The 21,272-nt window shown below is 37.6% G+C and overlaps 1 protein-coding gene across 1 annotated transcript; it reads right to left on the bottom strand.

Moving 5' to 3' along the window:
• Nucleotides 1–6,932: 6,932 nt before the first annotated feature.
• Nucleotides 6,933–16,219, bottom strand: FGF20 (fibroblast growth factor 20). The gene is made up of 3 exons (XM_032468549.1): nucleotides 15,420–16,219; nucleotides 9,917–10,020; nucleotides 6,933–8,106 (listed from the first exon to the last, which is right to left on the bottom strand). Exons 1-3 carry the CDS (start codon nucleotides 15,949–15,951, stop codon nucleotides 7,861–7,863), a joined length of 882 nt encoding a protein of 293 aa, XP_032324440.1. The 5' UTR covers nucleotides 15,952–16,219; the 3' UTR covers nucleotides 6,933–7,860.
• Nucleotides 16,220–21,272: the final 5,053 nt, after the last annotated feature.

Consider the following 21,272-nt stretch of genomic DNA (forward strand, 5'->3'; position numbering starts at 1 on the left):
CAGACTGAAACAAAATATTTTCAAAATATATATTCAAAAAATGTATATTTGAATATATATTCAAAAAGGACGTACACCTAGAATATATAAAGAATTCTAACAACTTAATAACAATATGTGAATAACCCAATAAATATGGGCAAAACATCTGAACTAATGATTTATTAAAGAAGATGTACAGATGACAAATAAGCTCATGAAAATATGCTCAACATCATTAGTCACTATGGAATTTAATTAATTAAATAAAATGCATTTAGATGCAAATTGTATGCAAATTAAAACTACAAAAGGTATCACTAGAATTTCCAAAACTAGAAAGATTATTCATACCAAGTGTTGATGAACACGTAGAACAACTGGAACTCCTATCTGATGCTCTTTTGAATGTAATATGGTACAACCACTTTGGAACACCAGTTGGCTGTTTATTACATATACAAACCAACAATTCCACACTAAGTATTTATCCCAGAGAATGAAAAATATATGTTCATAGCAGTTTTATTCATAATAGCCCTGGAATCAACCAGATGTCCATCACAGCTTAATCTTTGTGTGTGTGTGTTGGGGAGTGGATAATTAGGTTTATTTAATTTTTAGAGGAGGTACTGGGGATTGAACCCAGGACCTTATGCATGCTAAGCATGCACTCTACCACTTGAGCTATAGCCTCCCCACTCAGATGTTCATCAACTGTTGAATAGATAAACAAATTGTGTTATAGCCTTACAGTGAACTCAGCGATAAAAAGGAAGTTACCTCTGATATATCCAACACTATGGGTAAATCTCAAAAACATTAAGAGTTCATAGTGAATGATTCTATCTACACTAAATTCTAGAAAGTAAAAGCTAATCTGTAGTGACAGAAAGTAGATCAGGGGTTTCCTTGAGTTGTGGGTGAAGGAGATAATGACCACAAATGGGCATGGACAAGCATTCCGGGCTGATGGCAATATCCTATATCACAAGTGTAGTGGAGGTTACACAGGTATAAATATTTGTCGAAATCCATTAAACTCTACACTTAAAATCTTTACTCTATGTGAATTACACCTCAATAACATTTTTAAAAGAACATTTTAAAAATTGTTTAAAGTATGACCAAAAGAAATACAAGTGGGCACTTGAACAATTATTTCTATACCCACGTTCATAGCAGTCTTGCAAAATATCCAAAAGGTGGAAACAACTCATGTGTCCCTTAACAGATGAATGTATAAACCAAATATAGTATACACATACAATTAAATATTATTAAAAATCTGATACATGCTACAACATGGATGAACTTTGAAAACTTTATGCTAAGTGAAATAAGCCAGTTACAAAAGGACAGGTAATGTATGATTCCACTTATTTAGGTTCTTAGAGTAGTTAAATTCATAGAAAGTAGAATGGTAGTAGCCAAAGGCTGAGAGGAGAGGAGAATGGGAAGTTAGTGTTTAGTGGATCAGAGTTTAGTTGGAGAAGATGAAAAAGTTCTGGAGGTGAATGGTGGTGTTGGTTGCACAACAATGTGAACAAACTCAATGATACAAAACTGTACATTTTAAATTGTTTTAAAAGGTAAATTTCATGTTTTGTATATTTACCACAATTTTGATAAAGGAGTGGTAGTGAATATAATATATGAGAGGAAAAATTGGACACTCCTTTGAAATGAATGCTTTATTTCTGTGGGTGGGAAAAGCATGAAAACCAAGATTGTCAAGGAGTAGTAGCAGAGCAAACCCAGCCATGGAAAACCGACAAACAAGGGATCAAGGTGATTAGAAAAAAACAACTCCAAACAGCGACCATTCTGAACAACAGGGTAGGGGAACCCAGCAATCCAGATGATTATCTTTATGCTGAAAGGCAAAGAAATGGGCTTCTTAAGTCTCTCCCAAAGGGTTATGTTTCTACTCCCAAAAACTTTTCATGGAAGCATGAACTTCATGGGCAATTGCTGGAAAATTGGCTAATGGAAAGATCTGAATTTGGATTGGGGCCGCTGCCTGCACAACAATTTCCCTGTGGGCTAAGACAAAAGGTCATTAGATTTGGAATAGCATCCCCCAATTCAAAAGGGGAGCACTAGCAAGTTGCTAAGATTCCGAGATCAATAGGAAAGAAGAATCAGCTAAATTTGCAGGCACGGCAGCCATGGCAACAACCTTGGCAAACCTTCCACGCAGATAGCAACAAGCCACTTCAAAATCACTGGGAGCTGAGCCAAGAGACGGAACAGACACCAGGACTTCGTAAATCCTAAGGATAAACTCCCCGCACATGAAAAACAAAGGACAATTTCCAAAGCATCTCCTTTGATTTCTTCTGATCTTTCTTAATTTAAGAACCCTGGCACTCAGGCCCATCTTTCAAAGGGAAGAACAAATTGCCCCAAAGTCCTTAACATCAGGTCCACTAGATCTGCGTGGAGAGACTCTAAACCCTGAAACTTGTTTTCAACAAGGGATAATATTCAAGAATATCAGGGACTTTTAAATACATGATCAAATATAACATTGATTCTGGGAAATTTGAATATATGGAGAGAAATTATTTTAATTATTGAAGGATATGGAGGAGAAAGTAGCTGAGGTGTGATAATGGCTGGACACAGAGGACCAAAGATATTCCGGGGTGGTATCTCCTTTCCCTGAGGGTGTAATGGAAAGGGGTTTATTGCAATTCTAGGGATGGAAAGAGCCTTCCAAAGGTTAAAGAGTAGGACCATCAATTGGGCACGCCAAAAGGGAACCTCCAGAACAACACTGTTGCAAATGTGGAACGGTAGGACTCTGCCAAACTATATAGCAGGGATGTTGAAGAAACGGGGCATAACCCCACATACCACTTACACTTTTAGCTCTGCTTTGACTAGTCCAAAACATAGATAGACATTGAATCAACATTTTAGTAATCTGTGGTCACTGATGTAGCAAATGCATTCTTTTAGATCCCTGTTCATTTAAGTCACCAATATAGTTTGGCTTCATTTGGCCAGAATTATACCTTTATTTTCTTACTATAAGATAAATTCTTTAGCACTAGGTTATGATTTCGTAAGGTAAAATTTAAACAGGTGTCCTTGATCTGATTCAAGTAGGAAATGTACTTATTTTATAGATGGCACATTGAGTAGCAGTTGGAAATAATTGTATTTGGAGCTCTGCCTCCCCTTCCTAGTTTGATGACTAGAGAAGATAGAACGATATAACAAAAACACTTAGTTCAAGGGCCCTTCACAAAACAATAACTTTTCTGGGAGTGTTGTTATTTGGAACAAACAAATTATGCACTGAATAGGACAAAAATTTTGTCCTTGAAACTCACATCACTAAACAGGATGCAAAGAAAGTAAGTATTGACACATTGGGGTATTACATTGAAGTATCGTCAGTGGATCACATGGCTTTCTGGAAGGCAGGTTTCTTAAAGATTACAGAGATGACTTCCTAACCTCTCAGCCCATATAACCAAGACATGACCCCCCAGTGGACTCTCCAGTGATCCCTTGACATGGGAGCATTAGCAAGTCCCTAAGGAAATGACAGAGTTGTCATGTCTGTCAAACGGTGTACCCATTTTTTTGTACAAACCAGTTGCCAGCCACTTACTAGTCCATAGCTAAAATAGAGCAACCCGAAGAAAGCTCATCAAGTCCTTTTGCCACCAGCATGAATTTGATTATATCTGATACCCAAGTGGTCTCAAGGGAAAATGGGCAAATGCGATCTCTATTGTTAAATGGAAGCAGTAGACCTGGGGTAAAGTAACGCCCTTCCCAGCCACGTGCTGCGCTCCTGGAAGCCAGCCCTAGGTAAGGGCGCCCTTACTGATTCCCAAAGTACACTGCTGCTTCTGAGAAACACTGTTCTTGACCGCAGCACTCTTCAATCTGACACTTCCAAGACAATTACTTTCAAATGCCACAGGATGTGATAGCCATCCAAATCCCAGTTCAGGGGCTTACAGTGTGATTGGAAGTCGAGTCTTCTTCAATTTAGTGAGTTATCTTCTCTGTAATTGCTCCCTTCACAATGATTACTTCCTTCACAATACCACCTTGCATATAATCCATGCCCCATGGCAAAGGAGATGGTCCCAAAGGACTAATTGTATCCAATCATACAGGGCAATTTCTGGGACCTGTGGAGAACCCTCAACCAGGAAAGAGATCAAACTGTTCTATTTTAGCAAGTAGAAAAGCTAACTGATGCTAATAGAAGTTGATTTATATACATTTTAAGATTGTCTCTGTGTGATTAATATATCAACATAATTAATAAGAACAATAGAACACTTCCAGCAGCATAACGGTGTAAATTAAATGTTTCTATTTATTGGGTAGAATATTCAGTAAATGTTTGTTGTGACAAGTTCAAGGCAATGCACCTGCACCATGTAACTGGAACATTCCATTACAGGTTGACGAGGTTTTGGGCATAAGAATATGAAATAAGATGACCATTTAGAGTCTCCTTAGATCTATTTGGCCCTGAGGTCATACCGAGATTAATCTGACACTACCCAAATATTAAGTATCTTATGGCATTTGGAAATTTTGTTAAGCTGGAATAGAATTGTATTAACATGCCTGGTCCCTGCAGGAAAGTCAGTTCTGCCAAGAGAAGGGGAAACTCTAACAATACTATAGCCAACCTCACAACACTCACAATAGGCTCTCAATAGGATTTCTAAAAGAATTAAGCCCTAAGGGACCCATTATGTGTAGTGCATTAACTTGCGTTCTGTATATCTAAAATGGTAGCAGATATGTTCCCTGGGAGAATTAAGAAATACTCACATTATTTTCTATAGGACTTAATTCTCTCTTAAAATCCAATTGAAAAAACTAACCAGTCAACATAAATCCACTCTAATGAGTCAGATAGCAATGTTTGTGCCCCAAGAGCTAAAAAGTTGGGCAGAGAAATCACAGGAACAATGAAACTTGCCCTACCATGATTAGAAAACAGTGGAAGGAAGTGTTTTAAAATGAATTATGTTACACACTTTCTAAGTCCACACTGGAAGGCAGACTGGTACTAAGTATAAACATTACCAGTTTAAAATTGTTCCTTGAGTTCCACGTTAGTATTTACACATTCACGACCATGTAAAAGAAAGATAACTGTTAAAGAAGGTAGCTGTCCAGGTGTGACCTGCAAAATTGTTCTGTTCAACCAGAAGTGAATGGTTCACTAACTGAATTAAATTATGTAGCTACCTCACTCCTTGCAACTTCTTTCGTGCTTCCTCTGAGCGCTACTAAGATGTAGTAGGTTTGGTTAGTAGACTCAGCTTGGGAACTTTGGAATAGTGTTAGTTGTAGGTTCTATGCAAAATACGTTTTTTTAAAAGAACTAGGGGAGTCATGCTAGACCCCTTCTCTCTCAGTAGGAAGAGACAATTCTAAAACTGGGTCAAGAAATTCGACCCATGAGAATGCAAGATTCAGTGACTCGTGAGTCTTCTGAAAGTTTATAAATCATTTGCTTCCATCATATTTTGTATTTCCAATTATTACAGGTAGCTATCACCATAAAAATGTTAGATTATATTCCTGTCGTATCTCCAAAAAAGAAAGTTTGATTGAATAATGATATTCATTGTGAGCCATCTTTGATCAGTATACTGTCTCCTCCACAGTTATAAGTTTAGACACCAGCCTTATTTTACAAGACTTGAAATACTTGCAAAATGCTTGCTTTTGGACACATACTTTGAATATAGGTGTCAAGCATTGAACCAGAAGTTGTTTTTTACTTTTATTTAGAAATAAGTGTAAAAATGGGAATGATTTTATTCTGAAGATTATTAAAGTATCACTGCTGAATCATTTTTTTACTATTTTATGTATATATAAATAAACTATATATATATATAGTTTGACAGATTTGTCCTTTAACCAGCCCCGCAGGTGGTTTTGTATGTACATTAAAGTTTGAGAAACACTGTTCTAGACTAGTGGGTTCTTAAAAGTATGGTCTGCAGACTAACTGCATCAGTATTACCTGTGAATCTGTTAAAAATGTAAAAATTTAGGCCCCTCCCCAGACGTATACACAGAAACTCCAGGGCTGAAGCCCAGCAATCTGTGTTTTATCAAGCCTTCCAGGTTGGTAAGTGGTGGCAGCTGCTACCATGATGATTACCACATCCCCAGTGATGACTGCTACATCTAAGGGTGGTGACGCTGACAGCTGCTGCGTGGGAGTACATACAGCTGCAGAAGGGTCTTTAAGAACCTGAAGGGTCTGTATCTGTGTGGCTTTGTAAATGTGTATGTGCCACTCTCCCAATTGGTCACTAAACTCCAGCCGCAAAGCTCTTTCTCAACTTAGGGATTCCAGACTCACTGTTTCCTCTTCCTTTAAGGTTCTTATTCTCCTCTTAGCCTGGCTGACTCTTTCTCACCCTCTAGAGCCCATCAGAAATGCCACCTCTGTAGAGAAGCCTCTGACTTATTCTATCTAAATGTGTTCTATCTTTTTTTCTGTGTCTGACCCTTGTTTTTCTCATAGAGCACATTGCAATTCACAGTTATGATGTCTGTCAGTTTCCCCTCCTAGACATTAAGCTGCAGAAAGCAGGGCCCACCTCTGTCCGGATTACCACATTTTCCTTAGTGCCTAACGGTATCTTCTGCAGAGTAGGCTTAATGACTATTTACTGAAAAATAGAAGATGTAAAGGAAAAGATATCAGACCCAAACAGATATATGGTGCCGTAGTATTATTAATAATGGTGCCAGAAAGACTAATTCTTTCTGTGATCATAGTGGGTAAAAGAAATGGGCTTTGCCTTACTAAATCAAGAAAAGAAGTAAGCATAAATTGCTTATAATGTCCAATAATTTCCAGCATTAGAAGTTCTCTAAACACCAAGTTTTTCTCTAGGAACTTAGAATTTTGTCATTTTAGAACTATGTTATATAAGTAGAATAACTTCACCTGAAAAGGAATGAAACCAAAACACTAAAATAAAAATATTTAATTCCCTTTTTGAAAATGTGTTGAATTCAGTACAAATCAATAAAGTATTTTTCTAGGCCAAAGAAACCAATGTTACATTTAGAAGGCAACTGACTGCAAAAAAATATATAATCTATGCTATACTTTATTTTCAAAAAGAAACTCAAGATCTTGTTCTATGTTGAATGTGTAGCAATAATGATGTCTTCTTTACAGCCCAAGACATCACAACAAAGTAATGGCACAATAAAGGAATTTTTGTTGGGGCTTTTTTCTCTTTGTTTTATCTTCATATACCAGTAAAAAATAGACTCTTTAATAAATAAATATATATAATAAATATTTGCAAATTGAAAATGTATAAATAGGTCCATCCTTTTTAAAAAGTTCCGTCTTGGTGTGGCACGTTTCATAGTCCATGTTTCACCCAAGTTTTTCACATGTAATGCCATAACCTGCAAAATCCTAGAAGGTCCTCAGAATTTATGTAGCAATAATATTGGCCAACTATGTCAATCCATCTCTTCAACATGAAGTATCTACTTTTAACGTAGCTTTTAAAGTAAACATAATCCAGAGAAGCGAGGCACCAGCAGCAAACTAGGTGGGGTTCCCATTATCCAGAGTTTAACAGATTTCCAGCTTCAATCTACTGGTAAGGACTGAGCCAGTGTACCTACGGGAACTTAATCCACTTATAAAGAAAGATCATGATCTACTTCAAGTCAGAATATTTTTTGTTTGTTCTCAATTTTGTTTCCAAATCCAGTCTCCCAGTGGAGTATAGGCTCCATAACGTTCTGAATGTCTTCCTGGGTTATTATTTTATGATGGGAACTGTGATAAGAAAGAATAGTCATGTTTTGGTTCTTCAGTAAAGACATTATCACTTTTCAACTGTACATCAGTAGGTCCTTGTACAATTCAGGAACTCTTTCTGGATCCACTGGTCTAGGCAGGAAATGTGTAAATTTCTGATGTCTTTTGGACCTGGCACCATCTCTTGGACTTCCATCTTTGTTAAGTGCCACAAAATACCTGCGGCCAGTGTCTCCATGTTTATATATGTTGGATGAATACGTATTATACCAGTTCTCTTCAAACTGCTCCCTGAAGATGCACTCAGAAGTCAGCTTCTCCTAAACAAGAGAAGATAACCACCATTAAAAATATACATCTTTAAAAGAATTTCCTTAGAAAAGTCTCAAGTCTATATTTTTATTTCTTTGTCCATATCCTTGTCAAAGAAGGGAAAAGGTTAAAGTGCTTTTTTTGCTTCGTTCTGTTTTAGTTCTCATGTTATCTGGAATTCTTTCTCTCAGGTGACTCCATCCAGCAGCAAAGTTCAAAGAACTTCAAATGTCAATTCTCAATTTTATTTTCAAATACTTAGTAAGCGTTCTAAACTTGCCTGTGCTGCACGTTATCTCCCTTTCATCACCATCGCCACCAAATACACCTGTGGTTTATCTTGTTCCATCACTAGATGCCAAAGTTCTACACGGCAAATCTCTACTATCTTCTTGAAACATTTCAAGACCTTGCTCACACTCAAATTCCTAATTCGAGATCATCACTCCAAATCATGTATCTTCCCTTTATGAATTTACTGTTTGATGATACAATCCCCATGATTAACTGTTATCTCAATGTTACTATTAGGTAAATGTAGTAAAAGCCCAGTGATCGCTTGTCTTTTCAAGGTGGACTGTATATTATCCCCAGGGATAGACTACTGTTGCTTTTTTAATCCAGCACATACATGAAGAAGGAAGATTTACCTGCATGTTTTGCTCTTTCAATTGCAAATCTGCTCTTATGAGATTTACGCAATGCACTGTATCTCTTTCTTCTGAGCTGACAGAAAGCTGGGAGAGGGCAAGTTTTGCCCTTACAAAGGACGGATATTAAGTGGAGTACCATTTACAGAAATACAAGAACCAATTTTCCTCAGGGTATATTGAGATTCTCACTGTATATTGTGGTCTCAACTGAGATTTTAAGAAAAAAGAAGGTACCAGATAGTGTCAGCTGCTATATCACAAAAGGTAAATTCTCTTTGGAAACAGCTACGGAGACTTCAACTTTAAGAAGGGATTTCATATGAGAGGATTGGGGGAGAGTGGCACACATCAACAGTTTAACAACTTTCTTAAAATTATGTAGGCAACTGTCAACAAATAAAAGAAGGTTACTAGTGAAAGACAAGGATCTACATCGTACTGCAGGTCGAGTTTTACATTATCCTGTTACTCTAATTCTTGTGCTGTTGTTGCTGTTTTGTTGTTAAAAAAAAAAAAGAAAGAAAGAAAGAAAAGAAAAAAAAATTTAAGCTGATGAAAATTAACCTGAAAAGTTTACTTTAAGTTCCATATTTAAAACATTTAAAGTAGATGTACGGATGTGTGCACTTATCCCCAGCGATGAGACTAACATTGCCTAATGCAACTCTGAGTAAGCACATGGCTACTGTAATTGTCAAGACTACACATATGGTCCAGCTAGGGTGGTTGCCGTTTCCTGTTGTTGTTTACAGTATCCTAAGATTTCATTCACTCATTTTCTATGTGCAAAGGTCAGCAAGTCAGTGATGTACACTAAGCTATGAAGGTAATAATGGGCAGAGAAAATTTACATTAAATGAATGTAAAAGTGAAAAGAATCTAACATGGCAGGAAGAAAATGTTCCCGTTTTTCTGTCTCTGGTCCCAGGATAACGGGCAGAAAGAATTAGTGTGCTGAAAGCAGTAACGGTTTGGGGTTTAAAAAATGAAAGTGAGTTACTATACTCTCACCCACACACATGGAAACTTATCAGGATACAGATTTTTAATTTCTACATAAGTAAACTTATATATGTCCTCTGATATGCATCATTAGTAAACTCTTTACTTAAAAAGAAGACAGTCATTATTTTGTGAATTACAAAATTAAAAAATAAATACGTACTGATCCATAGAGTTCTCCTTTGTCATTCATTCCAAGGTAAAGACCACTGTCCACACCTCTAATACTGACCAGTCCCACTGCCACACTGATGAATTCCAGGATACCTGAATTTATAAATAAAACAATGATTTGTATTTATTAAAGGACATACGACTAGTGAAAATCTTCCAAATAGTAGTAGATCAACATTGCAAAATAAAATGATGTATGTGGAAGTCCCTTGTAAACTGAACAGTGCTATACAAATATCTTATTATGATGAGCCTCCCATTTTGTAGACTAAAAAAAAAACTAAAAAGAAAAAAATTGTTCATCATGATACAATGTTAAGGGCATAAAATCTTAAACCAGACTGGGTTTGAATCTAGTTCAGTAACTTACTGGTTAGTCTGACTATTATGTCACTTGTCTTCTTTTAATTTCAATTTCTTCACATGCAAAATGGGTAAAAGGCTTCCTTACAGGACAGTGGTAAGGACTGACACATTTAGGCTTTCAACAAATGGAAGCTATTATTATCATAAATCAGTATATAATAGAGGTACTCTTAGTTCTCCTTGATTTCATTAATTATCACCATATTCTACTCATTGTTTTGCTTTATATTTGCTTACTATGAATCAAGAAAAAATTTTTCTAGCAACAGCCAGTATACCTTATATGGGTGTATTAGCACTGTGTAGCTTATAAAGGGCTTCTACTTTTACTTTCTATCCAGTCCTCAAAAACAATCTCCTAAGATAAGTATGGAAGATATTATTATCCCATTTTACGTACAAAGAAACTGAGGTTCAACCAGTCTTGACTAGCTTAAAGACATGATGCTTGTAATTAATAGAACAGATACTTGAACTCACATCAACTGAGCCCTAATCCAATGTTTGTGCTTCAGAACACTGTTTCTTGAGGACAAGACAGTAGTTTCAGAACTTTATAGATTATATAATGTGCTGTTTCCTATCACTTGATTCTTAAAAATAAATGTTGTTCAAAGAAGTAAAAGGGCTTTATAATTCATGAAATGTGATAGCCAAATATGAAGAATTTAGCATGCAAGTAGATTTCACTTTCAATAATTTTCCAGAATCATTTCCATTTATATATAGGAAAATTAGTATTAAAAATTCTCCACTTAGTACTCAATACATGATAATAAAACAAAATAAAACAAAAAAACTTAATGAGTCCCTCTGCATCATTCTTTTTCTCTGCACACACTAACCTTTGGACTAAAGTCCTTGTTTTGTTCTTCTCTTTAGACTCCTTGCTGAAAAAGTATATAAACATTCTTTGTATGCTTGGAACTGCCTTTCTCAATAGCTTTCTACCTTCACCCCTTCACCCCCTCTTAAGCTCTACAAACAGCATAAATGTGTACCATTTAGACTGACTCTTGCTCTTAAGTCATTTCTTGATTTATCGTACAAGTTCCTGTTTGGACACGTGACTTCCCAAAGCCAAAGGAAAGTATGGAATCTGGCTACTTGCATATATGGAGGGCTTTATTCTGTCCAGATCCTGGTTCACTCTTTGGCAGAAACATGGATGCTTAAGCTCTACACATAGATTCTTAAGAGCTCAAATGAGCTCTTTCAAACTATTAGGAGATCAAGTAGAATATTAGAGCTAACAAGGATCTTACAGCAACAAGATAGTGCTAAATAGTCTGTAAGCGGCTTGAAAGAGTCAGTGTCCCTAACGGAGAGCCTAAATCAGGGAGAAGATAAGATATAGCAAGAAGACACAGACCCCATGGAATAGCCATTATAATGACTAATATAGAGGTGGGAATTAAAGGAAAATTGGACTTACTGCCAAGCTCATTATTGAGTGATTCCCGTTAGAAACAAAAATATAGACCCAAAACATTTTTGGTAGGAGAAGCTACATTAATGGAATTTCATCCAGGATATACTTACAAATGTATAATTACTTGAAGTTGTATTGAATGGTACATTCAAGTTGAAAAGTGTACTGTGGCTTATTTGTAACTTAATTCTCTTTAAGTCTCTGATTTACATTAAGATGCTCTTGCCTTTCAAAGAACAGGAACCGATTAACTGATTAGAATGTATAATAGAACCAGTTATCTAGAACAATGGAATGTAAGTTTCATTTCCATATAAACCAATTATGAAACAAATCTTAAAAAGTATCCATTTTTCTTGCAAAACTAAATGGTAAACCACCTATACATTAATACTCATCTTAAAGTAATGCTGTTATCTTGTCAAAAATATATAATTGTAGAAAGAGAGGAAAATTACATATATTCTTGGAATAATTATTTTCAGAAGTTACAACTTTATTAACTTACTTCCAAAACTTCACGTACATATAACTGGATCTAAATAATTTTGCAATGGCTCATGGGGGCTGATGGGAAAAAAGGTTATGTGTTTTTCATGTTCCTCTTAAAGATTTTAGCCACACTTTTAAATTCTGATCCTTTTTCTCCTCAAGGAAATAGTATACCACACAGTAATTTGTAATCATTTGATTCTTAAATGAGATTTGACAAGTCTTTCTTATTTATAATATGAGGTGGCAACTAAGCTAATTCCTTAACAAAGAGTAGACATGAAAAACTTTCCTTAAGAGGTAATCACAGATTTTAGATAGATTTTCTAATGCCCAGTGTCCCATAAAAAGACTTGGAGGTGCTTTGTCTTTCTGGTATCATTTTCAAAGCCAGCCCTTTTAAAAATCATAATAAACAGGTGAGTCAACCCACAATGCAACCACATCAGACAAATCTATGGAGAATAGGGGAGAATAAAGGAAAAGCCTTTAAAGGAATATGTTTGATCTCAGGCTAAACTTTTTTTTAAGGTAATGATTCCATGTTTACGTATTAGGTAAAATCTTCCTACTGTACTACTATGGAGAAAAACTATTAGAAATACAGAGCTAACTCAGAAAATTATTTAAACCTCACTGGGACCTTTTTGTTTATATTCAGTTAAAACACAGTATTCTGAATTTTTTATTTAAGCGTGGCCAAATTAGTACAAATTATCAGAAGTGTTGTTTACTTTAACATCTCAACTAGCACATCTTAGGCTTTTTCAAAATTCTTTGATGACACAGAAATGAAATTTTTAAAGATAAAAATCATTTCATAATTAATCATTGAAGCACAAGGGAAACAAGGGAAATATAGAGAGAAGCATATAATATTATACACGTTGAACATACACTTCCTTCTCACCTATACTCCCTTGGAGTAAATTATGATGTTTCAGCTATCAAAGGCCACTAGGATGCACTGTAATGCATCATAGAGGTTGTTACTCCTTTAGGCTACCAGACTACCCTGGGTCATCTTTCCTTTGTGTAACAGTAAATGTTTTGTTCCGATTATGTACCCTCACACCATAGACTGACTCAACCCAGCACAATATCGGTCCAAGTCATATTTTTGCAATTACTAAGTAAGTATACAAAATTTTAGCCAAAAAATTCTACTAAGATGGTAATTCTAATATGCAACATTTATTTACTAAGGAATGGAATAAAATACCAGTTATCAAGTCTATAAATACTTACTAATCTCTTTCCAGAGAATCAATCTTACAAAGACACACAAAGTGGAAGAAGCAGCTCTTGACATTGGGGAGATCACAGCTGAATTACAAGTGTTTTAAAAGTAGAATTTCCAAGGTTACACTATGTATCACAGAGTGGGTGTGGGGGGGAGTTTGAATATTACCTAAGCTTAATTTCTACCTTCTCTGCTTATAGACATTAGCACATTTGCGTTCATCTCTAAATCTTTCTGATAGCTAGAGGGGTTTTCTACAATGAAGGGAGTGTAGTAATTCTTAAAGGCAAGAGAATTGAGCCACCTGGTGTCAGCACAGTTCTTTAGAATCTGAATCTCAGCCTCCTCAATTTAGAAACCACTTTCCGAAAGTGACCCCAAGGTTGGCCACTAGGTCATGACACTCTGGACTCATAGTCAATGGGAATTTGGAAGAGATCAGTGGGAGCTGCAAACATATGGGTTTTAAAAAGTTAATTTTCTAAGCCTTTAAGTGCTACCAAATGACCACCACATGCTCATTTCTACATCTAGAGTTACAAATGCCCCTCAAACCGAGATTTACACTTGTCCAAAGTTTTAATGAGTACTACAAGTCAGAAAAAGAAAGCCAAGTAAGAACAAGGGATGAGGACAAGAGAGAGCCATTCAGAGATGAGGTTCTCAAAGAATTCCAGTGCTAAGTAAGGAAAAGGAAAACTGACACCATGTCGAGCCCTTTCATATTGCTGCTGACAGGTAAACGGTATCATCAAAAAAAAAAAAAAAAAAAAAGAGAGAGAGAGAGACAATGATTCCTTCTAATGATGCCCCAACTTTGACTCCTTTGAGAACGCTGGCCAGTAAACTCTAATACGATGAAAACTCCCACAGTGTGGGAAAGATTTTGGGCCTTTAGAACCGAAGAGCATCTCAAACGGACACCTAAATTAACCCCATCATTGTACAGACAAGAAAACTAAGGCTCAGACCGGTGAGGGCACTTGCTAGTCACACAGCTAGTTAGGAAGTAATTAACAGTAGAGATCTTATGGGTTTCCCAATCTAGTTTCTTAACAATCTGCCTTAATAATCATTTGGTATTTTTTTTTCCCCTTTTAACCCTTTGTGCTTGCAGAAACTGCTGGAGGTATTCTGAAACACGTCCTTTGTGTTCCCACCCGTATCTTCTTTCCCTTCCCCACTTCCTCTTACCTACGGTCAATACCAAGATCTTTGCTTTCGGATTTCACAATTTCTAAAGAGGATCTTGGATTGAAGGACTGGGCATGCTCAGTAGCTGGACAGGCTTTTTTTTTTTTTTTTTTTTTCTCACCCAAACTTTAAGAGCGCTGAAAACTGCAGGCAGGTGAGCCTGACTGTAGCAATGGTGTCCGCGGAAAGTTAATGTTACCTTTTCAGGTGAACATTTACCGTTCTCCAGGCAGATTCGTAAATGCTCACATCCTTTGAGCAGCAGCCACGAATGGGTTATCAACTGCATAGCTGTAGGGCGTGTTTAAAAAGAGGCGGGAGGCTTCCTGTTGTTAATTTTTGTTAAGTGGACGGTACTGGGGGAAATGTGAGAGGAAGTAGAAGAGAATAATAGGGATTTTCAAAATAAAAACAAACAAACATACTGCCTGCGAGGTAAGGAGTGCTGGAGAGATGTGACTCCGAGTCCAGGTCTCGGTGTCCCAGGCAGCAGGAAGGGCAGGAAAGCCAGGTGCGCGCGGAGCCCCCACGTTTCCCCCTCCCCCGCCCCCAGCGTTGGGGGCAGCAGGCCTGCTAGCGACCGAGGGGGCCAGCTAGCAGGAAAAGTCCTCCGGTCCCCAAGCTGGCCGTCCTGCAGCCCCAGCCCGCACCTCGCACTGAAAGGGTCCCGGGGGCTCCCGGCGCCGTGCAGCCCTGACTCCCTCCGCCGGCGAGGAGGGAGGCGCGAGGGGAGAGGAGCCGGAGCTGGGGGGTGCCAGTACGTACCGAAGAGGCTGTGGTCCTGCCTGGTGCCCTGCACGCTGCCGTCGGGCAGGATCTGCAGGTGGAAGCCGGTGCGGCAGTAGAGCTGCCGGCGGCGCAGGATGCCGTGCAGGTGCGCCAGCTCCGCAGCCCCGGGCCCGCCGCGGGCGCCCCGCTCCGCCGCGCCCCGGCGCTCGCCCAGCAGAGGCGGCCGCTCCCCGGCAGGAGGCAGCAGGAAGTGGGAGCCCACCTGCTGGCCCAAGCCCTCCAGGCCGCCCAGGAAGCCCCCGACTTCGGCTAAGGGAGCCATGGAGCGGCCAGTGGGAGAGGCGGAGGTTCCGAAAAACAAAAGATCACCAGTAAAAAAATGTAACAGGAATGGAGAGGTGAATGGAGAAAAATTATAGCCAAACAAGCGCAAAAAAGTTAAGGCCCTGGTGACTCCTGCGAGGTCGCTGAATGGACTTTGCACTGAGAGCGGGGAAGCTTTCACTGTCTTAGCGCGATCTTCTTTCCTTGGGTAGGTGGGAGCCGGCTGCTGGCTCTGCAGAAACATCTATTGCCGCCGTGGCCAATACTAGGACTGGGCCTGGGGCTGGGGCTGGGGGCTGGGGGCCGGGGCTCCAACTCAGCAAAATGATCAGATCAGAGTCCTGTGTACATACACACCGAATATATATGCGGGTCCTCTTGACATATGCTAATCAAGTCCTTTCATGCGCGCTGGGGAGGTTCTGTTTGAAATCTTAAACCGGCCTCCTCTCAACACGTTTTTGCTCTTCGGAAGTGACCAAAAGGGGCCCTTGACGGCTCTCTATCCGTGCAGTCGCAAAAATCATTCCCACACTTGGCCACAGCCAGCCAGCAACTTCGGGGAGGTGCAGTCAAGGCCCCTCTTTGGGTTGTCTTTGGAACAACCGTGATGCTGTTCGGCTGCGGCAGTGCCGTTGCCTTTGATGTGAGCTCCTTTGCGGTGATAGATCGCTGCTAGCAGGAGCCCAGCTTGGCAGGTATATTGGAGAAGGGAAGGGGGGAAGGGAGGGAACTGGTTCGGGGGGCGGGGGTGGGGTGGGGTGGGAGGAGGGGAATGGGTAGGAGGAGGAAAAGGAGAGGAGAATTGGACTCCTTGGGAGCCGCTGGGAGCCTGCAGTGGACAGGTGCAAAGAAAGGTAAGAGAGGGAGAAGGAAAAAGGGCGTTACCTGAGGCTTAGACCTGTCCAGACACACATGAAAGGAAAATCAAAGCTTTGACAGTTTAACTCACTAATTTTAAAACACTAATAAAATGTACAAGCATTACTCTTTTCTTTTATCATTTAGATGGGGGATTTTCTTTACATAATCAAGGTTAGGTTAGGAACACACATACCCCCCTTCCCAGGTTCTCTTTAATGTTTATCTTTAGTCAGATAGCACGTGATATAACCAAGACTGCTTTATATCTACAAGGAAGTTTCAAATTGTATGCTACATTTATGGACTTTTAATTAACATAATATAATAACAATATAATTATGAATCTAGGAATTAAACATAAATCCAAGTAGGATGAAAAGAGATGGTTTACATTCTTATATTTGCCACAAATAAAAATGAATACCTGTAATAGTGATAATAAATGATGAGTGACCTCTGGGCCCTTATCCAATCTGAGAGTGCCTCCCTGTTCTTAGTTGCATTTTTTTTTAAGAGTATATTTCTCTTCACATTTAAATTATAAGAACAACTAAATGGTGTTGATTCTTGACGTGTTTTTGAGAGAGAAGTTGCTGGTAAAATATGAGTGCCTGTGCATAGTTGTAAAGTCAAAAGTCATTGAATGGAAGGAGTTGGACACATGCCCATTTAAAACCTAAAACTTTGGTTTTGTACTACTAGTTAAATTTAAGATCTTTAAGTTAAAAAATTTTGGAGGCAGAAGAGTTGAGCATCCTTTGGCAGATTTATGCTTCCCCTGAGCAAAGTTTTAGGGAATCACTGAAGATTAGTTTTTCAGTCTTGTTTCATGGCCTGTTTAGCAAAGGCCTAAACTTGGGAGCGCAGATGGATGTGACTGCTTTATTTTATTTGCTCTAAAGAGATTTTTTTGCTAATTAATTGGCAGGTGCTTTAAAGTAGGTAAAGTTACACCTTTTCATCACTCTGGCCCTAAGTACTGACCCTTGTGCAACCAAGTTATAAAAGAGTCCTTAAAGCAAGTGATTTACTGTTGATAGATATGAAATAAAACAAAAACACTGGCTAAACACAATAAACAGATAAATTACTTCAGAAATGAACACAGCTAAGTCTGTTTTAAAGGTTATACCAGGTAAATGTCATGTTATTTCAACTTTCAAATAACAGCAATCTGTCTTGTGGTAGGACCCCCAAATCCACCATAATCAAGATTTCAAAGCACATCTGTGTAAACATTATCACATCAGTGGAAAACATCAACCAATGAGCTTTTACTTTGAACCAAATCTTCTTAATTGCAGTGTTAAATCAAAGAAAGTTAGATCAAAGTTGTGTGAATCTCATAGCGGGATAACTAAAGTAGCCAGTACATACATTGATCACTTTTAAAGAAGATACTTAAAGGTTTAAAACTAAGATCAAGTACCTTTTAATAAGGTTTGTTTCAAGGTCTAACTTCTGTACAATACATAATGTTGTTAATTACGCCACAGTGGATATAGAGCATCATCACTTACTCCTAGAGGTACCAGTTTAGTCTATAAAATATCTCCTCACATGAGCACTTTAAGTCCTGCTGTGTGATCTGTATCTCTGAGACTGTCTCTTGTATTTTTTATATATATATACACACATACATATATAAGACTTAAATTAGAGAAATTTTACCTATAGTCATGAAAGCCCTGAAACTTTAATTATAAAACTATCATCTCTTTGTACAACATTAGCATTTTCAAGTCCATTGCCTTATTTGATCACCACAAAAACGTTATGAAATAGGCACCTTTTACTTCAAGAAGGGAAAAAAAATAAAAACTGTCCTGGTTTCTAGTTCAGGGTTTAGTCCAGAGTCCTAGGGCAATTTTCTTAAACTCTCTAAATGTTTCCTCTTTTGTAAAAGAAGTGCAATATAACTCCTGCCTGGTTCGCTATGCCAAGGGTTGGTATGAGACATAAATGCAAAATTATCTAGGAAAACGGTTTTAAAACTATGACATTTTCTATGTATATAAAATGCTAGAAACCTTCCATTGTTGGGAAATTTTTCTTGTTATAATTTAGCAAATATAATTCATTTGAAATACAAAATAAATCTTTTTTCCTCAGACCCAGCCTCTGCTGTGTAAGTTTTGAATGGTGCTTAATGCCATTTTATAAAGGGCCAGAATAGAAACAAAAAGATAAGGATTTCTTTTGTTTGCACTAGTCATGTGACAGGAAAAGATAACACTAAAGTTTTTTTTTTTTTGCACATGCTGTGATGATATCATGGGAAGTTAAATAATTTTGAAGAGTGTTTTACAAGAGTGCATTATTCAACTTTTAAGTATACACTGCAATCTAATCAACTTTACCTATGCTTCCTAGAGACCACACTTGCCTCGCTGTTGTACAAATATGTGGTACAATTTCTACTTCCACAAAATGTAGTTACAGTTTTCCAGACTACATAATTCCTATATAGCTTTTCAGCAAGCATGGTGCGATGAATCTTTGTTTTTATAGATGAAAAAGGAGTTAATGCCTTTTGATACTTCCATATGTGTTTAACTTGAGAAAAAGAAAAAGAGCTTATCTAAAAGTCATGACTTATACTCTCAAAAAAATAAAAGTACATTTGCCCAACATACCTAATATTTGTAATTACAAATTATTGGTAACAACATAAATTTCCACACATAGGAAATAGAATGAATAAATGATGGTACACTCACAGAATGGAGCATTATATAGCTGGGAACTAAAGACTAAGATAACTCTCTATAAACTAACATGGAATATTTCCAATACTATTAACCAAAAAGAACAATGTTTTAGCATGCTTTATATATAGTGCACACCTTTTCTGTAAGAAAAAAGAAAAACAACTTTTACATGTGTGTGCTTCTTTTTCTCAAAAATAAACGGGATGGGTAAATCAAAAACTAATGAAATTCATTATGTTGTTAATTGTTGATCTGAGTTGGATGTGAATGGAGTCAAAGAGATGGGTATTAGAAGAGTTCTTTGAGGACTTTTTGTAGAGTTTTGACTTTTAGAGGAATGTTAATGTTTTAGATTTTTTTAAGTCAAATAAAATAAATACTTTTATTTGGGGAGAGGGAGGATGGAATAAAACCAGGAATAAATGAACCTAACTGAATTCAAGTGCATAACATAACCACACAGAGGGAACAATATTCAATATCTTGTAATAACCTTTAATGAAAAAGATATGAAAACGAATATACATATGTCTATGTATGACTGGGACATTATGCTGTACAGCAGAGATTGACACATTGTAACTTCAATTAAAAATGTATTTTTTTAAAAACTAAGTAACTTTCAAATACAGTTCTTTTACTATATAATAAAGGTCTAAAGATTAAAAAACATATGAGCTCTGTAGTATTGCATTGGAATTGCACTTATCAGTATTAATACATAGTGGGGGTGTGTGTATGTGTGTATCCTAGCTCTGTCCACTAAAGGAGCCTGGAAGCAAAGATACACGAAGGGCAATTGATCACACTTAGTGCCTAGATCTTAGTTTCTCAATTCAATTTCCCACTAAAATGACCCACTGATCCCTGGAAAATTTCTGGTTCTGGGACTGAGAATTTTTTTTCTTTTTCAAGACTGTTTTTAGAGACATTTTATGTTCATAGCAAATAAGAGGAAGGCACAGAGATTTCACATATAACCCCTACCCCCACACTTGCATAGCCTCCGTCATTATCAACATCTTCCACCAGAGGGTACATTTATTGCAACTGCTGAATATATACTGATGCATTATCGCCCCAAGTCCATAGTTTACATTAGGGATCACTCTTGGTGTTGTAGGTTCTGTGGGCTTGGGCAAATGTGTAAAGACCTGTATCCATCATTATGGTGTCCTACAGAGTATTTTCACTGCCCTGAAAATCCTCTGTGCTCTGCCTATTCATCTTTCCCCTTCTCCCAAGCCCAGGCATCACTGATCTTTCTACTGTCTCCATAGTTTTGCCTTTTTCAGAATGTTATATAATCATATTCATACACTATACAGCCTTTTCACAGCTAAGGAATTTCTTTCACTTAGTAATATGCATTTACACTTCCTTCTTGTCTTTTCATGGCTTGATACCTCACTACTTTTTAGCACTGAATAATATACCATTGTCTTGATGTACCAGTTTCTTTCTCCACCTACTGAATTTGGAAATTTTGGTTGCTTCCAAGTTTTGGCAATTATGAATAAAACTGCTATAACATCCAGGTGCATGTGTGTGTGGACATAACATTTTCAACTCCTTTGGGTAAATACGAGGAACTGTGACTTCAGGGTGATATAATAAGACGATGTTTAGTTTTGTAGGAAAATGCCAAATTGTCTTCCAAAGTAGCTGTACAACTTTGCGTTCCCCCCAGCAGTGAACAAGAGCTCCTATTGCTCCACATCCTCACCTGCACTAGGTATTGTCAGGGTTTTGAATTTGGCCATTCGAATGGGTGTGTAGTAGTATCTCAATGTTGTGAAGGGTCTCAGTCTGCATAAAATCTCAAACCTTGAGCAGCATAGGTTGGATATTTTTTGTGGATCGTATTACACTTTGAAAAAGGAATATTAATTGACCATGAAGTCACATAATCTACAGAACCAAATTCAGGCAGAATGAAAACTTGATACAAATTGAACATCTTCGCTATTGCCTACTTAGTTCAGGAATG

This window comes from Camelus ferus, chromosome 26 (assembly GCF_009834535.1).
Source record: "Camelus ferus isolate YT-003-E chromosome 26, BCGSAC_Cfer_1.0, whole genome shotgun sequence".
Lineage (NCBI taxonomy): Eukaryota > Metazoa > Chordata > Mammalia > Artiodactyla > Camelidae > Camelus > Camelus ferus.

Excerpts from the sequence above, each read along its gene's own strand:
- FGF20 (XM_032468549.1), bottom strand. The coding sequence starts at position 15,951 with ATGTTTCTGCAGAGCCAGCAGCCGGCTCCCACCTACCCAAGGAAAGAA. Across the intron at positions 10,021-15,419 it reads GCAGGACCACAGCCTCTTCG|GTATCCTGGAATTCATCAGT; the intron begins GTACGTACTGGC and ends TTATAAATTCAG. Across the intron at positions 8,107-9,916 it reads AAGGAGAACTCTATGGATCA|GAGAAGCTGACTTCTGAGTG; the intron begins GTACGTATTTAT and ends TCTCTTGTTTAG.